The sequence below is a fragment of the Chanodichthys erythropterus genome, chromosome 22, assembly GCF_024489055.1.
Source record: "Chanodichthys erythropterus isolate Z2021 chromosome 22, ASM2448905v1, whole genome shotgun sequence".
Lineage (NCBI taxonomy): Eukaryota > Metazoa > Chordata > Actinopteri > Cypriniformes > Xenocyprididae > Chanodichthys > Chanodichthys erythropterus.
In genome coordinates, this window is record NC_090242.1 from 20,713,090 (window position 1) to 20,734,072 (window position 20,983).

The following is a 20,983-nucleotide window of genomic DNA, read 5'->3' on the forward strand; positions in this document are numbered from 1 at the left end:
TAAATATTACACAGCAAAAGACTGAAATGTTTTCATCACATGCTAATAAATGTATACATTTGCTTAACTTTTAAATTCAACATGTTAATTGCATTAAATGATTACAGCTATCTCTTTAAAATTCATACAGAATACCAGAAATTTACTGATTGGTGCAACATGCCAGCCTCATCTCAAGGACATTTTAATGGGATGACGCATTTTTGTAGGCAAAACCCGGAAGCGAGTTAGCATTTTAGGACTTCCGGTTCCAACGCCGTAAAGTCTATGGGTTTTTTTAATGGGTTTTTGCTAAATCGCCTGAAATAAGGTCTGTGGTTAACAAAGCCTCGAAATACTTTCACGTTTTGATCTATGACATAAAACACACCAGTTATAACCAACTTGTGATTTTTTAATCTTTTACTGTGTCTTAAAATCAGCGGTTGCTAACAAATTGCTAAAAGGGACTACTTCCTTTGGCGGGGACTTTAGTCGTCATCGTGACAAACAGGACATTTGGACAGCATTTCTCATGAAAAAGTGGATAAGTATTCATAACAGCACAGATCATAATCAGTGAGCATGTTTTAAAATAGAGTTGTTTTCTAAATAAAGTTTGAGGAAGCTTGGTTGTGGTGACGATCCGCGACCATGGTGTGCTCTAGTCCGTTTATAGCCTACTGTTAGCCTTTTATATCTGACGACTTTATTTAGGCTTCAAAATCTATAAATGTTGTGTTAACTTGTAAAGATTATCTTGATAGACAAAATGTGTAAGTGTCATAACCCTTTGTTAAACACAGCTTATTTTCTGCTAATTTCCAAAAGTCTATGGGAAAAATGCATAGGCTTTTAATCGAGGGAACCCGTGCGCCGCTGACTTCCGGGTTGACCTACAAAAACACGTCATCCCTGGGGTACTCTATATAGACAGCACCAGGTTAGGCTACTGTCACTTTAAACCCTAATGCAATCTAAACTACACTCTGGAGAATGTACTAGTGTCAATGCCAACCGCTGTAAAACAAGAAAGAAAAAGAAAACCTAATGACCTAAAAACCATATCCCTAATCAAAGACTATAGGGACTTTGGTATCAACTCGCTGACAAAGAGCAATAAAGTGCTGTTGGTATCAGTGTACGTTACCAATACTGCGTGAAAGCTGTATGAACCGTTTCAAATATTTCAGTATAGATATGCATCGAAAAATACATATTTTTGAAATTGACAAGACAACACTATTAAGAAACTTTAAAAGATTTGGGGCTTTTGGAAAACCAATCAGGGCTGGCGCCTCAGAAGCCACCGCCTCGCTCCACCCCTGTACAACACACCAAAATGAAACCTTTAAAGTGCATATTGCAGGTTAAACATTTTTTTCAAAATGAATATATAACCTTGTACAAAAATACCATATAAAAAGGTACTGCAGGGTTTAAAAATGTTTTGCAGGACATAAGGGCACGAATTTAGATCATACCACTGCAGCTTTATGGTTTATGAATAAAATAATAGGAAAGGCTACGTTTTCTTAAAGGGATAGTTCACCCAAAATGAAAATCATGTAATTTATTACTCACCCTTGTGTCGTTCTACACCCGTAAAACCTTCGTTCATCTTCGGAACACAAATTAAGATATTTTTGATTAAATCCCATTAAAACTCTCACGATCCATAAAGGTAGGCTACTAAAAACATAACGTTATTTGAAACAGTTCATCTGATTTCAGTATTTCCTTAATATTATAAAGTGACAAGAATACTTTTTGTGCGCCAAAAAAACTAAATAACGACTTTTCAACAATATAGTCATGGGCCGAGTTCAAAACACTGCTTCAGAGCTTTACGAATCGAATCCGTGAATCGGAGCGCCAAAGTCACGTGATTTCAGCAGTTTAGCCGTTTGACAGGAGATCCGAATCACTTATTCGAAACAAAAGATTCATAAAGCTTAGAAGCTTCATGAAGCAGTGTTTTGAAATCGGCCCATCATCACTATTGTTGAAAAGTCATAATTTTGTTTTTTTGTCTCACAAAAAGTATTCTTGTCGCTTTATAATATTAAGGTAGAACCACTGCACTCACATGAACATTAAATCTTATTTCTTGAGTGTAGCAGAATTCAATGGATGTAAAATTATCATGTCATATGACACTTTATATAGGCCTAATGAACAAACGTTTGGCCTTTAAGACTTAAGATTCCAGCATCAATATTTGAACAATGTTTTACAATAAAAAAAAAAAAATGTTACAGTAACAGTAATTTATTAATTTATGTCAGGAGGAGTGCACATCAATCATGCTGAATCTAACTGATATTTATATTGACATAAAAAGAGAACACATACCTATTCAGTTGCACCTGCTTCCATTTATTTACGATCACAACAATGCACAAAACAACTCCATTAAGGCTTTTAAGTCCAAAGGTTTACACATTTAGAAATATATTGATAAAATACCCTATGTTTACGTCACTTCTGAGCATTTCTATTAATTTTCCTCTAAATTATGCGATGATTGCAATCTGAAGACGTTTGAGCGATCTCTCCATCTCACTATACTGTTATCCTTTCAGCCAGAGCAACAGAGGGAGCTCATGAGAAGACAACAGGAGTTATGAGTTATACGAGTTAACTTTGAAAGTTACGTGTATGCATTTGTCTGGTATCAACAAAGGCACAGGGAAGAGACAGATAAAACATTAAACCAAATAAATACACGATTATAATCATTTATAAATTGTCTACGTTCCTCAGGCAGTCTCTGGTATTTTCCATAAATGTGTGTATTTATTTATTTTATTTTCGCAATGCTCTGGCACGCATGACACCAGTAGGAGTAAAATATCACATCATAATCACATTATTAACTAAAAATGTACTGAACTGAAATGTTGTCCCTGAGTGCCGTAACAACATCTCTCATAAAGGTTTCCAACTTTACAAAGTAAACAATGATCCGAAAAACAGAGATACATCCATGGTTAAGACAGTCAGACTCGAAGACAGCAGCAGGAAACAGCACAGGGGAAGTCAAAGGGCAATGGATCAGACACAGGCCAAAAACTGGCACCACAAATGTTAGTGAGCCAGGCAAGAAGAGCACACAGAATGCAGAGACAAGATTATACTGGTGAGACTGCTCACTGCAGAGCCTATGGCTGGACTAGGTCAGTTTCCACCCATTACAACCAGAGAGGGGGAGCTGGACGTCATTTGGCTCTGCAGTGAGCACCATTTGGGATACCATTAAATTTATTTTAAACGCCAGCCAGTTCCTGGCTCCTTCCTCCCCACACAAGGGGCTTTGTTACAGATACCAGCTTTAGAATCTAGCTCAGAAGAGGACAAGAACATTTTTAAAAACATGTCTGAGACAGACGAGGGAGCAAAAAATTATACCAGCTTAGAAAGATTGTTACATTTGCTAAGATCATTTTTTCAAGTATTTCTGCAGTAATTATGACAACGCTGCTTATTTTCAAACTAAGTGTTGAGTATTGATATAGTAAATTAGCCTTGATTTACTTTGTGATTCCAGAAGTTTTAAGAACAATATTGTTCTTCTAAAACAACAGCAAAAAAGTTTTTAATCTAATTAATAGTTTATGTGGCACTTGAAGTTTGTTAAAGTCCCCTAGTGCGCCTGGCCACACTGGCTTTTATTTTAAATAAATAACACTAATAAAGTAATCACACATCTTTTTGTGATCATGCATCCACAACTTTGTGTTGTTCATCAAATCTAACCAACAGGCCAAACAGATGTTCACAGTTGATTGTCTGTCAAAGAGGTGATTGTCAAACAAAAGGTATTCATTGTCTTCTGTCAGGGGGGTCCCGTATTGTCTGTTTAATTTTAATGTGCTGGCAAAACAACAAACAAAAAAACTCTTGACACTTAATTGTTCATTAGATGACGTATTAACAATGTTTCATTCATTAGACTATTGACATAGAAACTATTATGCATTTGTCTTTTTTTTAGCTGATATTATATCATTTTGCACCAGTAGATCATAACTTGTTCAGAGTATAACCAGTATCACTGGTTATAGAATTAAAAATTGAATTTATCTTGGCATAGTTAAATAACAAGAGTTCAGTACATAGAAATGACATACAGTGAGTCTTGTTTCCTCCTTCTTATATAAATCTTACTTAAATTTGTTTAAAAGACCTCCGAAGAACAGGCGAATCTCAACACAACACCGACTGTTACGTAGCAGTCGGGATCATTAATATGTACAACCCCAATATTTGCATATGCCAGCCCATGTTCAAGCATTAGACATGGGCAGCCAGTATTAACGTCTGGATCTGCACAGCTGAATCATCAGACTAAGCAAGCAAGAACAATAGCGAAAAATGGCAGATGGAGCGATAATAACTGACAAACGTATTCAGAATCAAACGTAAACATCCAAATAAATACCAAACTTACGTGATTAGACAGGCTGCATGACGAACACTTTGTAAAGATCCATTTTGAGGGTTATATTAGCTGTGTAAACTGTGTTTATGCTGTTTAAGGCAAGCGCGAGCTCCGGGGGCGTGGAGCACAAGAATTTAAAGGGGCAGTAGCCTGAATCGGCGCATATTTAATGATGCCCCAAAATAGGCAATTAAAAAAATTAATAAAAAAAAAATCCATGGGGTATATTGAGCTGAAACTTGACAGACACATTCAGGGGACACATTAGACTTATATTACATCTTTTAAAAAGACGTTCTACGGCACCTTTAACAGTAATGGAGTCTGTTTTAGGTATGTCTTCCCCCTCTTGTAGCTTTAAGCCGCTGTCACAGATCAACTCATGTTAACTAGGGACATGCGCGTTCACAAAAAATAATTTTAACTGGCTTTCTAGCAGATGTGGCAAGAGATTCGTTGAATGCGATTTTCCATGGACCACAAGCAAAAATGTTTTTCATATTATTTGTAAGTTGTTAATATCATTATTGGACAGTGTTGTTTCCTCAGTCACTGTTCTCACGTATTTCATGCAATAAAAATAAAACACAGAAAGAAAGAGACGACAGTACAACAGCATGGAAACCAGCCTTTATATTTGGTGATTTTGTGGTCCTACAATGACAAATAATAGTTTTTTTTTTTTTATAATTTAAAAAACAGTTTGTGGCTTTTACATTGAGCACAGTAGCCATGCACAATGCACAGTAAATAATGTGGGATACTGGTGACAGCTTATCAGCTTACAAAAATAAAATATTACATACAAAAGTTTATCAACCTATCACAAAACATTACACATATTGCAGATTCTCTCCTCTCCGAAAAGAAACATTGAAACAATGCACAGTAGTTTCTAAGTATGAATGAATTCTTATAAAAAAGTCTTGCTTCTCTGTTCTAGATAATGTGCACTTTTAGATAAATATATACAATATGATTCAGACACTGCTTTTAAGGAGCACAATCAGTGAATTAAATATATGTCAAATAACCTTACAGTTCAGCAGATATGCTTACACAATGTTTTTCAAGAGTGACATCCTTGGCTGAATTATTGTACTTGTACCATTTCTGTACATCTGTGACTGTACATCAGTATTTCTGGTCATATGTATCCAAAACTGCATCTTAGAAAGTTTGAACATGCAAGAAACAATATGACAATCTTGAAAAGAGATAGATAGATAGATAGATAGATAGATAGATAGATAGATAGATAGATAGATAGATAGATAGATAGATAGATAGATAGATAGATAGATAGATAGATAGATAGATAGATAGATAGATAGATAGATAGATAGATAGATAGAGATGAATGGATGGATGGATGAATAAAAGCTTTTGTGTTAGTGGTTCAGGGAAACATTTTACATCTTTGGCTGCACGCATCACTAAAATCACATGAAATATCTCTTCTTCTCCACCCAAAACTAGCAATGTGTATGGGAGCAGGAAACCAATAAATAGATCCCGGATTTATGCCCAACAATTCTTTCTTTTCATGTTCGATATGACTAAACCTCTCAAGAGGCTATTGCAGCTATTGCATTTGTCATTTTAAAAACCTTTTAGTATTTCAAATGCATGCATTTCAGGTACATTATCAGTTAAAGCATCAATCCAACATCTAACCTCACTAAGCAAAGTCTGTCTTGTGTCTGAGGGGAAACAGTGTCCATTCTCTTCCATATTCTTTCAGCTGAACCACCCACAGCAGCACAAGATGTGGGTTCAATCCAAGAGATGTAACAATTGGGGATGTCCAAGAACTTGCAGAGGAACAGCTCATCTCATATTGAACTGAAATGCTCAAAGGTCAAGGAAGGCTCATGGTGATTGAAAATGCTTTAGGTGTATATAGACAAAAACAGGATGTCAGTGCAAAAGTTTCTAATACTTTCAGTCCATCGTGTTTTGGCAGTCAAAGCTGAACACCTGAAAAAGAAGAGAACATGATTAAAATGAGAAAAAAAGCTGGAGATCCAAAATAGGATTCATTGTTTTATGTGTAGCTTCAAAATGTTATACCTGTAAGTATGTCCTGATATGACGACCTCCCCATGACAAGCTTCCATTATAAACCTTCTTTGCTCTTGTCTGGTATCCAGTGGTCCATCATCCCCCTCAGATGAGGAATGAAAGGTAGAGGCAACAGGAAATTGGGGCACACGCTTTTGCAAGCACAAACACGTATACTTCTGTGCGTGTACACGTGTGCACATAAGATGCAGGGGAAAGAGGTGCAGCGGTCTGTGGAGGCCATTCACAGGCAGGTAATTGCAGGTGAAGTCAGTGTCATTTATGACTGGGGCTAACCACAGTCGGGGTTGGAGGGTAAACTAGTGCCACGTTGACCCGCTCTGAACCGTTCTTGGGGCAGATGATCTCAGTAAGTCCCTCAGGTCGGGGCTGACTTAACAGATCACCTATAATGTCAACAAAAAGAGAAAATAGGTTTTGCTTAATTCACCATGGTTCACAAAATCTATGATGATTTTACAGGGTTCCACAATATTAAAAACAATAACTTTAGTAGTTCCCAGATTACAAATTGCTTGATAAATAAAGACAGACTGAGGGATTCATTTGTGAACTTGATTCCGAACAATTCACTGACTGAGTCTGATTCAAAACACTACCTCAAGAGGGAGCTCAAGGCTGTTTCACGAATCTTTTAAACCGACTCATTAAAAAGAACTGGTTCATAAGAGTAGATAGGTGAATTGTTATTTGACAATATATTACACTTTTAAAGACAGACCTATTGCGAATTACGGTCTTTAACAGAGGGATTTCTGATGAAAAACTACATTACCCATGATTCTGCTTAAAAACACCATCAATCAAGAAATCCAAATAAGCAATTCACTCCATAAGAACTCTTTAGTGCCCGCCCACTCCAATGAAGCACTGAGAATTATGTAATAGATTCATCTCCCTCGACTCATCAATTTTTACTATGTGTTTACTGTTTTATACATAATTGCGGTGAGAAGAACGGCGGGGCCGAGAGGCGTGGGAATGGAGCGAAGCCAGTGGCGCTAGTGTTAATGATTAAGTTGGTCTCGAGTCCCACAGAGGAGTGACAACAGTTAAGAATGAGAGAGGACCGGGCCTGGACTTTGTTTTAGCTTATGCGGGAGTAGTCCTCGAGGGGGCTGCCGCTTTACTTTTGCTTTGTTGTTCATGTTTATAAGTTACGTTCATCATTTGCAGGTGTTGTGTCAAATTTTAACTCACTTCCAAATTATTACCACCCTCGTTGAGGGCGCTAAATGGTTGTCTAATCCTAAACCCACACCTAATTCTAAACCTACCTATACAGGGGTCTGAGGGGGGGGTAAATATCTGGGGTCAGAATCCGGTTTCCAGTTTCCACCTCCTTATTCTCTGACTGTGAACATTGTTACAATAATCAACTTATTTAAATCAAATGTATCCATACTTTTTAATTTTATCATCCACAATCCTTCATGGGATTGTAGTTCTTTCCCTCATTAAAATGGGACCAATTTGTCTTTTTGTCAGAGTTTTCAAATACTTCCTTGCTTAAAATCAACGTTTTTAATGTTCATCTTATAGCTGAATAGCTTATGACTTTTCCTTGTTAATTCCTATTGGGAAAAAAAGAATGGGAAAAATACTTCCAGAACCAAAGTGGACAGGCACTGTTGCTGCTTTCACGAAGCATAGTTGCACACTCTAGTCTAAGGAGATAACAAAAAACTTGCCAGTGGTGACTAGATTCTAAATTATTGCCGCATGTTTATTGTTTATCACATTTGAGACAAGTTTAGACTGGAGCCTTATTTATGACAGATGTTATTTACATTGTCATTTTCCAATTTGATTTATATTTCTTTGAAATATAACATTTTCTCAAAGGCTGTTCTAAAAGAGCACCTTTAAAATCTACCACAAGGTGGCGCTGTTTAACAAGCTTTTATATGGGCATGAGTAAGAACTCTTGCTGTACAGTAAATCACCCTGCAAAAACACAATGTCTTGCAATGAGACCTAAAGACATTAAAGCTTACTTTATCATTTAAAACTCATTGATCCTCTGAAGTACCAGTACCCATAATACTTAAGAGTATTGTCATCTATATATGCCTTTATGAAGTGGATTAAGTCAGTTCGTCTTCAGAAAGTAAACCCTGATGGTTTTGAGATTCAACGTCTTTTTATATCTACGGCACAAAAAGTGTTAAGTTCAGCCTAAGCAGCCTGAATTGATAGGAGAGTCGTCCATGCCTATAAATAGACACTGTAATGAAGGATTCCAGTGTACTAGTCAGCAAGTCAGTAAGCTAATGGGCACACTTCGAGGACTTAAGGGGGATCAAACCAACTGCATGAAGACAAAGCATTACATCATGTGTCAGTCCAAGAGGAGATTACAGACCACAGTCATCTGTACAGTGCTTCCATGTGACTTTGAATTGGAAAAGAAGCCACATTGTTAATTTCATCAGATCCCAGCGCATCTCATTTTCATTTTCAAAATCAAACAGTTAATGATTAACAGTTAACAGTTAAAATTAAATAGTTAAACATTGACTTCCATAGTATGAAAAAAAATTCTGAAAATGAATGGGGCCCATCAACTGTTTATTTGGCGACATGCTTCAAAATATTTTCTTTTGTGTTTTGCAGAAGAAAGAAATTCATTGGGTTTGGAACAACTTGAGGGTGAGTAAATGATGACAAAAATATTTGAAAATGAATGAATTTTTTTTATATACTGTAAATGGGATTGATGTTACTTGATCAAATGTTTAAAAGGGATTGAATGCACTGTACATAAACAGTAGCCCCAAACAGTAATCGGACGCTTGAAGTAGGCATGAAGTTGAAAATGCAATTGTCTTTTCCTCTCTAATTCACCCAAATCCGAGTGCAGCAGCTTCCTGACTGAGAGAAAAATATATAGGGTGGTACTTGATTTTGTCCATCGGAAATTGATTGGATCTTGGATCAATGTCATTTGCTAATTGAGGAAAGGGATTATTGTCCCATCCTCACACCGGTCAACACGTCATCAGAGAAGAGATATTGTTGCAATTTTTTGGGGTTACACTTTATTTTAAGGTGACATACTGTAGTTACACTGTACTTACTTCAATACTTACTGAGAAACATGAATCAACTACAAGTACTTAGGGTTAGGTTTAGGGTTAGTTACTTGTAATTATGCATAATTTACTGTTATTGCTATAAAAAGTAAATGTAGTAACATGTATCTGCGTCTGCTTAAAAAAAAGTGTAACCTTTTGCTTTATTACCAAATGATGTCAAGGTAATTTTAGCGTAAGTATTAAGTTTGTTTCCCTCCAATTCACCTCAAATTCTTTCTAAATGTTATTAATATATTTTATATTTAATGCAATGACATTTGTACATTTTTAAGGGTTATTTAAGGATCCAAACTAAGTATCAACTCCACAGAAGAACTATAAATAATCTGATCCGTATTAATGATGTAATAATGCATCAGCCACTAATCTATCCTAATAACATCAGGTTTGATCTGGTTTTAACAATAGAAACCACAGGCTGACCTGCTTAAACTAATTATTTTTTTCCAAGGCACTGCAGCAAAACTTCTCCCACACCAACTGAGAAGCAATTTATGCCATGAAGCTGTTTAATGATGCAGCTTCCTGATAAATGATGTGCAATTAGCTTAAAAGATTAGACAAATGTGAATATTTCCTGTGAAAACTCCTAGTTATGTACTTTAACACTTGAAATAACTGCGTACATCATGTCACTACATTACTATATGCCCTCGGCACAGTGGCCTGACTGGTACACCATTTACACCATTAGGCCTATTGATTTTCTGCTCTCCTTCGTTCTAAATAAAGGAGGAATTCCACTAGACTGAACTTAGTCACTCAGCTGAAAGATGAAAGCCAAAGTAAATCCAATAGCTAGAAGCCAGAGTTATGTGAGATTAACAAACAGTTAGCACACAGTGATTGTGAAAGGTCCCATTGCTGATTATACATGTATTCACTGTAGACAGTGATTAGGAAATTAGTCAGCACTCCCTTTATGGGAATCATAGGGAATAAAGGTGAAGGTGAGTATTCTTGCTGATACATGCTCTAGTTATTATTATTACTTGCTCCTTCTCTAGTCTGAGTCATAGTGCTGCTAATATGTTTTGGAACGCAGTCATTTCTGGCATCAAAACCTAAGAAACTGCCTTCTTTCTTGATTTTTGCCTTGAATAACATTTCCAGGTACGTTATGGCACTCGGGTCTGTTTGTTCGTCTGCCAGACTCTCCATTTCTGCATCACATTCTTTTTGTTCTTGCTCTCTGAGGTGCGTTATCAGGTCCTTAAAAGGTAAACTGCACTCTCCAGCAAAAGCTTCAAGTCAATACCACCATACAACAATCCCCAGTAAGCAAGAATGGCTAGGAGGTTTATGGATAAAACACAAGAGCAATGAACTGTGATGAGCTATCAAGGCCTGTGCGAAGGACAATGACTTCTGCAGACAGTCTTATTGTAGCCATATGCTCTCAGAGACAATAAAGAAGACGCAGAATACTCCTTTATTCTTCCTTAAAGTCACCAAGAAATCAATATTTATTTTCCTAAAGGCACAGTGAGCAAATTTCACTGCTAATTCAAAACAATAACAAAGGAATAGCTTGATGATGCCATGAATGAGCGTGGAATCATGGGAGTTGTTGTCTTCACCTCCATAGCCGATGAAAAGCAATCCGACAGAGCTCAGGCAGAAATCACATTCATGGGTTAGCTAATGTTTTACTATGGTATGAAGAAGGGCAGGGCCGGGAGCCTGGGACATTTTACGTGGCTGTTTTCATTATGCTTATATGCCACAGGGCTGCTTCTTTCGTTTTATGATTATTAAGATTAAAGTCATGTTTAACGTTGGCCTCCATCTTCCCGATGGAGTGATAACCAGCTTTCTGTCATTTAAAGGTGCACTATGTAATATTTTCTGTCCTCTAGAGGTCACTAGAGGCCTATTCAAAACAAAGGTGTAGATTGATGACACCAAGTTTAAGCGTGGAATCTTGGGACATGTGGTCTTCACCTCAACGGTCGGTGGAAAAGAATTGGGATAGGACTCGAGAAGAAATCATGTTCATGAATGCGTTTATTAACGTTATTGTAGTGTGAAGCAGAGCAGCACCGAGTGTTGTGGGAGCTGAACGAGGCCGCTGGAGCGATTGCGAAACACATGCCTCACGAGCAGCGGAACTTTTATTATGCCACAGTCGCCGGCGCCGCTTCCGCTTTTCCGGTCATGAGCATGAGGTAACGCAGCTCTGTTCATCATATTAGATACATTTGAGTGTGTTGAAAATGATGTTATAACATTACTCTGTGCGTTCGCTAGGTGGCTGTTGTGAGACACATGAAATTCATTTTAAAATGTATTGTATGATGGAGAAAATGCTGTATTACTGTTACTAAAAATAAAGCTGCATCTGATTATGTTATATTAGCTACTTCACAAAATAGTGTTTTTCTCTGAGGCATGGTAAAGCATGGTACTCGCAAAAAAAAATAAAAAAAAATAAAAAATAGATTTAAACAATAAACGTGTTGAGCTATATAACAATAGCTAGTTTTCCGTCTATAAATATATCAAAACAGTTGTTCCCTTGTCTATTAAAACGTCTTTGGTATTTCCATGGTTTCTACAAAATAAACCGAGGGTAACGCGGGTATGACGCAATTGACAGGCAACTCCTCACATGTCCCAGAGCCTTGGTTAAAATTTACAAATAGTTGCAAATATTTGGGATGTTGTAAGTACTCAAGTGAACAAACTATGTAACACTGGCACCTTTAATGCAAAGGTAATAAAACACAAAGTATATTGTTATAAATGTACATCAATTTAAAAATGAAAATATAAAACTTTCCCATTGTAGCACAAATCTGTCTCTTTATAAACCAGATAAATGATCCAATCAGTTCACAATCCAATCCAACAGACACCTTCCATTCTTCTCATACAACATTCATACAAATTGTGCAAAGTAAAATGGGATGCAAATGGCAGTTTACACTGACTAATTAAAACAGAATGAAAATAAGAGAGATAATATTTTATGCTTGAGAATATTATCTCTTTTTTGGGAATATTATCTCATTCTTATCTCTACTGTGCATGTCCGCAACACACAATATACATTAAATGTTTTAAAACATCTCTAAATGATCAGCAGAAGTTCCTCTTATCGATGGAAAGAGTTAATAAGTAATGAACAGGTCAGGTAGATCAGTGGTCTTGGGGTGGAGACTGTTGGCTGCATAATTGCGCTGTAGCGGTTTACCTAAGGAAGCCTGGGGGAAAATAAAGGTCTCCCCACCCCCTCAGAACCTTGAAGCTTTCTAAATATGGTTTTCAGGTCATGTTACTGGTTAGCTATTTGAAGTCTGTGGATCAACTTTGCGGGCTTGAAGGAACTTTAAAGTCCAAACATCCGGGGTGACAATGTTGTGATGTGAAAGTCAGGTCAGTTGACTCGCTTCAATCCACAATTATTACTTATTAATGAGAGCCAGGGTGCAGAATGACAGTGAATGGATTGATTCTACTTTTACTGCTTGAGATAGAATGACACACATGTACCTTTTTAATACACTAGTTATAACAACTAATGAAAAAGATCTAGTATTTTTTTCCACAAGAAGCCCCAAATGTACACACACACACACACACACTTCTTAAAATGCATTTCCTTGTCTAACTTAACAGGTGAAACACTGCCACCCAACACCTTGAGAAAGGCCACAGCTTTTCAATAATGAAATGGAGGCCTAATTCACACAGTCAATACTGAGAGGTAAACCTGCCCCACGCCTGGAGGCAGGGAGGACGAACACTTGAACTTAGAGATAATTAGTTACCTACACAATAAATCTCCAAACCCTGTATCTAAAAACACACTTCCATAAAGGCACAATGCAGTTTAAACATCCTGTACTCGCTGGGACAGGAAGCAGCAAAGAGAATGAAACAATGAGACACATCTCCATAACAAAGCCCACTGTTGCTACACTTTCTCATGTCATGTCTAGCTTCCACTTCACTCCTACAGTCAATTGCTCATACTTAAGATCTTGCATTCCAATGGCACATTCTTCATCTTCTGTTTGCTGAGCACTAAATTTTCCGTCAACTATCAGCCATACACTATAACTCTCAATAACTAAAACAATATAACATAAAATAAAGGTGATTTTTCAAAGTGAAATATGTAAATATTTGTGACCCTGGACCACAAAACCAGTCATAAGTCGCACGGGTATATTTGTAGCAATAACCAACAACACATTGTATGGTTAAAATTATCGTTTTGTCTTTGATGCCGAAAATCATTAGGATATTAAGTAAAGATCAATGTTCCATGAAGATATTTTGTAAATTTTCTACCGTAAATATATATAAAAAAAAGGACTAAGGACTTCGTTTGGACAACTTTAAAGGCAATTTTCTCTATATATTTAGATTTGTTTGCACCCTCAGATTCCAGATTTTCAAATAGTTGTATCTCAGCCAAATATTGTCCTATCCGAACAAACCATACATCAATGGAAATGTCTAAATGTCTCAGTTTCAAAAAATATAAACAGAAGTGAATGTAGGCATCAGTACATAATGAACAGAATGAAAAATCGAAATTATTTTTTTAGTTTTTCTAAACTTAAATATCAGGTGTTAGATGACGGCAAGGGTAATCTACACATAAGTAGTGAAAATGAGAATATTATATTGAGATATTATACAAATATAAAATGTTTTGTTTTTCCCTAAGAAATTGATTATATATATTTATATATATATAACATGTGTGTGGTTAATATAAAATTGTGCATCCATTTCAAAACGAAAATAAGGACGTAAACTACCTTTATTAAGACCATTATTAAGTGTACAATGTCTCTGTTAAAACTTGAATAAGACACATTCCAACCACAAAACACACATACAAAAGACAAAAGCTTGTCTAGACCTCCAGTCACATTCCAGATATTTTCCCAAGCTGTTTTATCTTTAACGCATTCATGCTGTGACTCGCTCTGCGGCTCTTTGTGAAGTTTGAAATCTGGGTCAAAGACATCCTGGAATGCTTCATCTTTTTCCCTGAGTGTCCAGAGGATGTGGATTCATAAAAATACTGCCAAAATAAACTGCCTCCGGAATTAACAGCATGTAGCTGACATAGCGCTTGTCATGCAGACGTTCAGCTTGATTTATTGAATCATTCTCGACAAAACAGAACAAAACCACACTGAGATTATTCGTGAATTTTTGAACCTATGTTTTTGCTCAAAAATGCTCAGTGGGTTTTAAAACAAGAGAAAACTGTGCTGCAGCTGTCCTTCTACACCACATATGGTGGTATGTATCACTCTTTTCTTACTGTTCGATCTCTAGCTCAGTGTGGTGGATGGTAAACAGTGATCAGGCAAGACTACAGCATAAACAGCAGGATGAGACGTGAGCAGCCAGCCACTCAAGGCCGGCGACTCGGCGGAGGATTATCACTCTAAGTGACAAAGCACAAAGCGCATCAGCGTGTGTATCAGGGTCATCCCCATGCACACGTATGTACACATGTATACACACAGCTTATGCTGACACAGAAATAGACTTAAGTGATACTTAAAGCGGTCATGATATGAGAAATCAAACTTGGCTTGATCTTTTGACATATAAGAGGTCTTTGAACCATTAAATCATCCTGCAAGTTTCATAGCTAAAAACAAAGTATTTATTTAATCAAGCTCCAAAAACAGCTCGTTTTGATATTGGGTGAACTGTGATTGATTCCGGAACAAGACATCGACGAATGGATATACATCACTGGCCATGTCTGACTTTGCCTACTCTGGATGGAAGTGTTGCATTGTGTCGAAAGCAAATGTAATCCATTATAGTCACTGACGCTGTCTACATTGGATACAGTATACAGATGTGAGTTCATTTTCTGACATACTCCATGCACATACTCCAAACAGCTTGTTTGCATCTTTATACAGAGTTCAGAAGGATCCCAGTGTCGTATACTAGTAGATGGTTTATTTTAATAGCATCCCGGATCGCATTGGAGGATTATATGTTTGTTCGGAGCATTTTGTTTTGTAAATGAGGTACAGTTTGCTAAGAAACTTTTGTTGAAGCCAACTGTTTTGAATCCGAAAGCAGCTGCATCATATTGCTTTGTCTGCAAATGATGGTTTTATATGGTTAATGTTTTCAAAACACTTATTTGCGTGAAATAGCGAGTGGGCATTGAGACTGTTTTCTATGCAATGATGTTAGCGACTGGCTGTTTACTGACAAGCCACACCTTAAAAATGGATCTTTCAGACTGAAGGTGGAAAATAATTGTGTTTCCGCATAAGTATTTGTTTTTGTTTTTTGAGCAAAAAACATTATTAACATTATAAGTGAACCTCATGGAACATATTTAAAAAAAAATGTGAGCAGGGAAATTTTTTTAAATTGCCCAATAAAATAACAAATCATAATGAATGTACATTTATAAATAATTTCAAACAGAAATATGTACAGTGCAGTCCAAAAGTTTAAAGTTTAAAAACTTTTTAAAAGAAATTTCGTCTGCTCACCAAGGCTACATTTATTTAATTAAAAATACAGTAAAAACAGTAATATTGTGAAATATTATTACAATTTAAAATAACTGTGTACTATTTAAATATATTTGACAAAGTAATTTATTCCTGTGATGGCAAAGCTGAATTTTCAGCATCATTACTCCAGTCTTCAGTGTCACATGATCCTTCAGAAATCATTCTAATATGCTGATCTGCTGCTCAAGAAACATTTAATGTGTACAATTGTACAAAATACTTGTTTTCAGGATTATTTGATGAATAGAAAGTTCAAAAGAACAGTGTTTATCTGAAATCTAATCTTTTGTAACATTATAAATGTATTTACTGCCACTTTTGATTGATTTAATGCATCCTTGCTGAATAAAAGTATTCATTTCTTTAATTTCTTTTCAAAAAAATAAAAATAAAAATTCTTACTGACCCCAAACTTTTGAACGGTAGTGTATAATGCTACAGAAGCTTTGTATTTCAGATAAATGCTGTTCTTTTGAACTTTCTATTCATCAAGTTTTCAACATTGAAAATAATCATAAATGTTTCTTGAGCAGCAGATCAGCATATTAGAATGATTTCTGAAGGATCATGTGACACTGAAGACTGGAGTAATGATGATGAAAATTCAGCTTTACATCACAGGAATAAATTACTTTGTCAAATATATTTAAATAGTACACAGTTATTTTAAATTGTAATAATATTGCACAATCTTACTTTTTTATACTGTATTTTTAATTAAATAAATGTAGCCTTGGTGAGCAGACGAAACTTCTTTTAAAAATATTAAAAATTTTAGTGGTTCCAAACTTTTGGACTGTACTGTATATTAAAATACATAGAAGTATTATTAACTAATTATATTACACCAGCCTACTTTTCATGGCAAAATCCTGATGGATAAAAATCAAGTCCCGCTCATTTATTTTTTGCTGAATACTCTGGGATAATTTGTGTCTCCTAATAGTGGTGATTATTTGCTAGGCTTTGGATACATTTATATATGCATGATTATGATGCTCTTCATCATTTGATGAATAAGTGCTGCCATTATCATAGAAAATGCAAATAAACATCTTTTTTAAAAAAAACTGTTTAATCTCTTGCTTTACACAAGGATTTTAAAAACTGGTTAAATTATTAAATTATTACTTTCACTCAGTAGCTAGTCATTATCATTCTTTTCAGACAAAATACACCTCCTTTCTGTGTAAATGTATTTTATTTTTTATTATTATAATAAAAAATAAAATAAATTTACACAGAAAGGAGGTGTATTTTGTCTGAAAAGAATGATAATGACTAGCTACTGAGTGAAAGTGAATCTTTCTTTCCCCTACACATCCAACCTTAAAACAATAAGTCTATACTACAGTAATAGAATACTACAACATACACAGATGTAAACAAACACGTCACACATGCATGCATTCATCGGCACGTGGCCAGAGCTTAACAGCCGTATGGATTCAGATGTCTCAGTCAGTGCCGTGTGTCCTGATGAGATTTCCATGCAGCTGTCTGCTCAGCTGAAAAAGCCAAACGGCTGAGGTTAAAAGTGATTACCTTTTAAACACATCCTCAATTCTTTAAGAAATCGGTCACTGAAGAGCCTTGAAATCAAAGGTCTGCTCAAGACCACGAAGAACCATGAAATAAATCTCTATCCTTCCTATGTCTAAGAAGAATGACAGAGATTTATTTAATGTCAGCAGTTGAAACAGCAGACGTAACCAATTAGACACAATCATTAACTAGGGTGACCACTTTGGTTATACATTTCTGACTTACGCTCAACAAACACAAGTTAAAGGGATAGTTCAACCATGTCATTTCAAACAAAAGGCTACGTTCAGACTCACTGCAGGCAAAAGTGACCCAAATCCGAATTCTGCTCTGTTTTAATAATAGTGTGAATAGCACAAATCACATAGAATCTGATTTTTTACATTCTGATTTAGGCCACTTCCATAAGTGGTACTAAATCTGATACAGGTCATATGTTTTCCAATGTGACCTCAGTCTGAACAATCGTATCGGAATTCATGAGACTTTTACTTCACTCTAGATCAGCATTAGTCACAAATCTGTGCTGACGGGAGTCACTCCAAAGATTTTACATACCAGTAGTCCTTTGGTCATTCGGTTAATGTGGAAGACAAACATGCCTGTAGAGGTCTAAGTATCACTGTGACAGCATTACACAAGCAAAATATGAGGGAAATCTATACGAGAAAGCATAAAAAAAAACAAAAACAAACTTTGCTCTCTTCTTTTTTTTTTTTTTTTGAATCTGATGTTGGTCACATTTAACAAAATAATGTGAACAGCCAAACATCTGACCAATAAATCAGAACTGAGCAGCACTAAGGCTTTCAGGGTAAATGTAGCTAAAAAAGAGTTTGTGAAAGATGCAGCAGTGTCTGATTAGTAAATGAATCAAATTAATTGAAAATTAAAAGAAATTAAAAGAAAATTATACAGGATTGAACAGCATGAGGGTGAGTAAATGATGACTATTCCTTTAACACACTCTTCAAATGTCATTATTTATGAACCTGTATTAGATTCATACACAAAATCAGGAAATAACATCTGCTGGAATTGCTAACTTCTCCGAGTCATTTTCATGGGTTGTAAAACACAATCTCACTCTGAGAGACAATTATAACAACAGCCATTACTGACATGGGAGACGTGTCATGACTGGAAATGGAAAATGACTCAAAATCAGCACCATCAGACTTCATTCATTGCAGATAATGAAGGGAAATCAACAGGGGAAGGGACCATGACAAATCGCTCTATCTGAGTAACACTACCATAATCTGATTATAACCACACAACCTATTCACAGATGCGAGTGAGGACTAAGGAATTGTAAACTTTTCTTGAGCACAATTCATTTATTGTCTTCTTCAAACACAAATCTGATTCTGGTGTGTTTATCTCATTCCTGCGGAAGTTTGTTTCCAGCACAGAATAAAAAAAGAAAGAAATTGCAACTTATCTCATAATTCCGACTCCCCCCAAATGTACAATTTACATTTCACAATTCTGACTTTTTTTCTGAGAATTGTGATAAAGTCACAATTGCATGTTATAAAAGTCAGAATTGCGAGATATAAACTAGCAATTCTGACTTTTTTTCTCTGAATTTTAAGTTTATATCTCGCAATTCTGACTTTATAACTCACAATTGTGAGGTTATATCATGCAACTGTGAGAAAAATGTCAGAATTGTGAGGTAAAAAGTCAGAATTAGCCTATCTTTTTTTACATTTTTTATTCAGCGGCAGAAACAAGTTTCCATACATTCCAGAGGTTTCTAAACATTTAATTCCTCACTTTATTGTGCCTTTGCTATTTGTGAACCCCTCATAGAGATGTCAAACAATATTGTATATATTGTAATATTTTAACATCAAGGCTTCATTTGTTTGTTTCGATCTAGATCAAGCCAGACGAAAAAGATTAAACAGAACTAGGTTGTGTCCGCTCTATTCTAAAACACTGTCTTGATTGCAAGTGCGCTTTGTGTTTCGCTGCTTGTAGTGTCGACAGCTTGTAGTCTCAACGCCCACTTGTGTGGGTGACGTAATTCATGTAATTCAAATGAACACAGTTTGTTTTAATAAAATAAAATAAAGTCCATTGGTGTATGCTGACTAATCTGAAAATATTTGGCCATCCAAAAGTAATATGTACTGGCTACTTCACAGACAACTCAAAAATAAAGCGGAATAAATAGTTTTATACAACACCCAGTTGTCCATAATATGAATCTGGGATTGTGAGACTGTCTTTTGGATCCTCATACAGGATCGCTATGTCGGTAGAACCTGCTAAACTAGAGATTCGCTTAAACATAACTCTCAGCTTTGACTGAGAGTGGATTTTAATTAAACATAGGCACTGGAAGTGAGCAAACACCAAATTATATCTGCTGCACAGAGCAAAGAGGCCTGGTTAAAGGTCAAGCAGTCTGCTGCAGCATCTTAATGACACTTTTCAAAGCAGTGACAGTGGAGGCCAAATGAGAAGTACTTAGTATTCAAGACAGCTGAAAAACATTATCAATTTAATCTGAAAAAAATCTATTTAACCTAGCTAGCATTGCTATCTATCTGTATGAGGTACATAACAGCAAAAAGGCTGCTGTAAGCTTGATCTGTCAACTGACCGGTTCTAGACAGATGTTCACATTTGGTCTATAATCAGATCACTGCCGACATACATCGTGGCCATCCACCAAGCCGGCATCAGTATGCACTAGCTAAGGCTGACACATTATGCCAATAAAGCTCAGTTGAATTTGTATTGATTTCAGAGATGCAGGAAACCCAGAGCACTCTAATTCAGCGACAGCAGCAGGGAAGAGGACGCTTCTTTGTGAACAAACAAAAACATTCATTTTGTCTTTTTTTATTATTTCATCTTCAACATTCATTTAAAATGTAAACATCTTTTTACTTATAACTTATAATTTTTAGCATCATTACTCCAGTCTTCAGTGTCACATGATCCTTCAGAAATCATTCTAATATGATGATTATGATGCTCAAGTAGCATTTCTTAATAAAATCAATGTTGAAAACATTTTTGTGGAAACAAGATACTTAATACTTTTTTTTTTTTTTTTTTTTCAGGAATCTATGATAAAAAAAGGGGAAATTTCAAATCAACAGCATTTATTTGAAATAGAAATCTTTTGTAACATTATACATTTCTTTACTGTCACTTTTAATCAATTTAATGTATCCTTGCTGAATAAAAGTATTCATTTATTAAAAAAAAAAAAAAAAAATGTATGTATATATATATATATAATATATATTGTGTGTCAGTGTGTGAAAGAGTTCAGTATGTAAATC

General features: G+C 35.8%; 1 protein-coding gene across 2 annotated transcripts in view; it reads right to left on the reverse strand.

The window, feature by feature from the left end:
• Window positions 1-136: 136 nt before the first annotated feature.
• Window positions 137-20,983, reverse strand: part of mfhas1 (multifunctional ROCO family signaling regulator 1) — a 33,511-nt gene continuing 12,664 nt past the window's right edge. The window contains exons 2-3 of one of the 2 annotated variants that reach the window (XM_067376595.1): window positions 6,497-6,894; window positions 137-6,403 (exon numbers count right to left, since the gene is read on the reverse strand). In XM_067376595.1, coding sequence (XP_067232696.1) covers window positions 6,764-6,894 — 131 coding nt within the window. In that variant the 3' untranslated portion in view covers window positions 137-6,403; window positions 6,497-6,763. Of the gene's footprint in view, window positions 6,404-6,496; window positions 6,895-20,983 lie in introns of those variants that run through there. The other variant, XM_067376596.1, reaches the window with a different exon arrangement.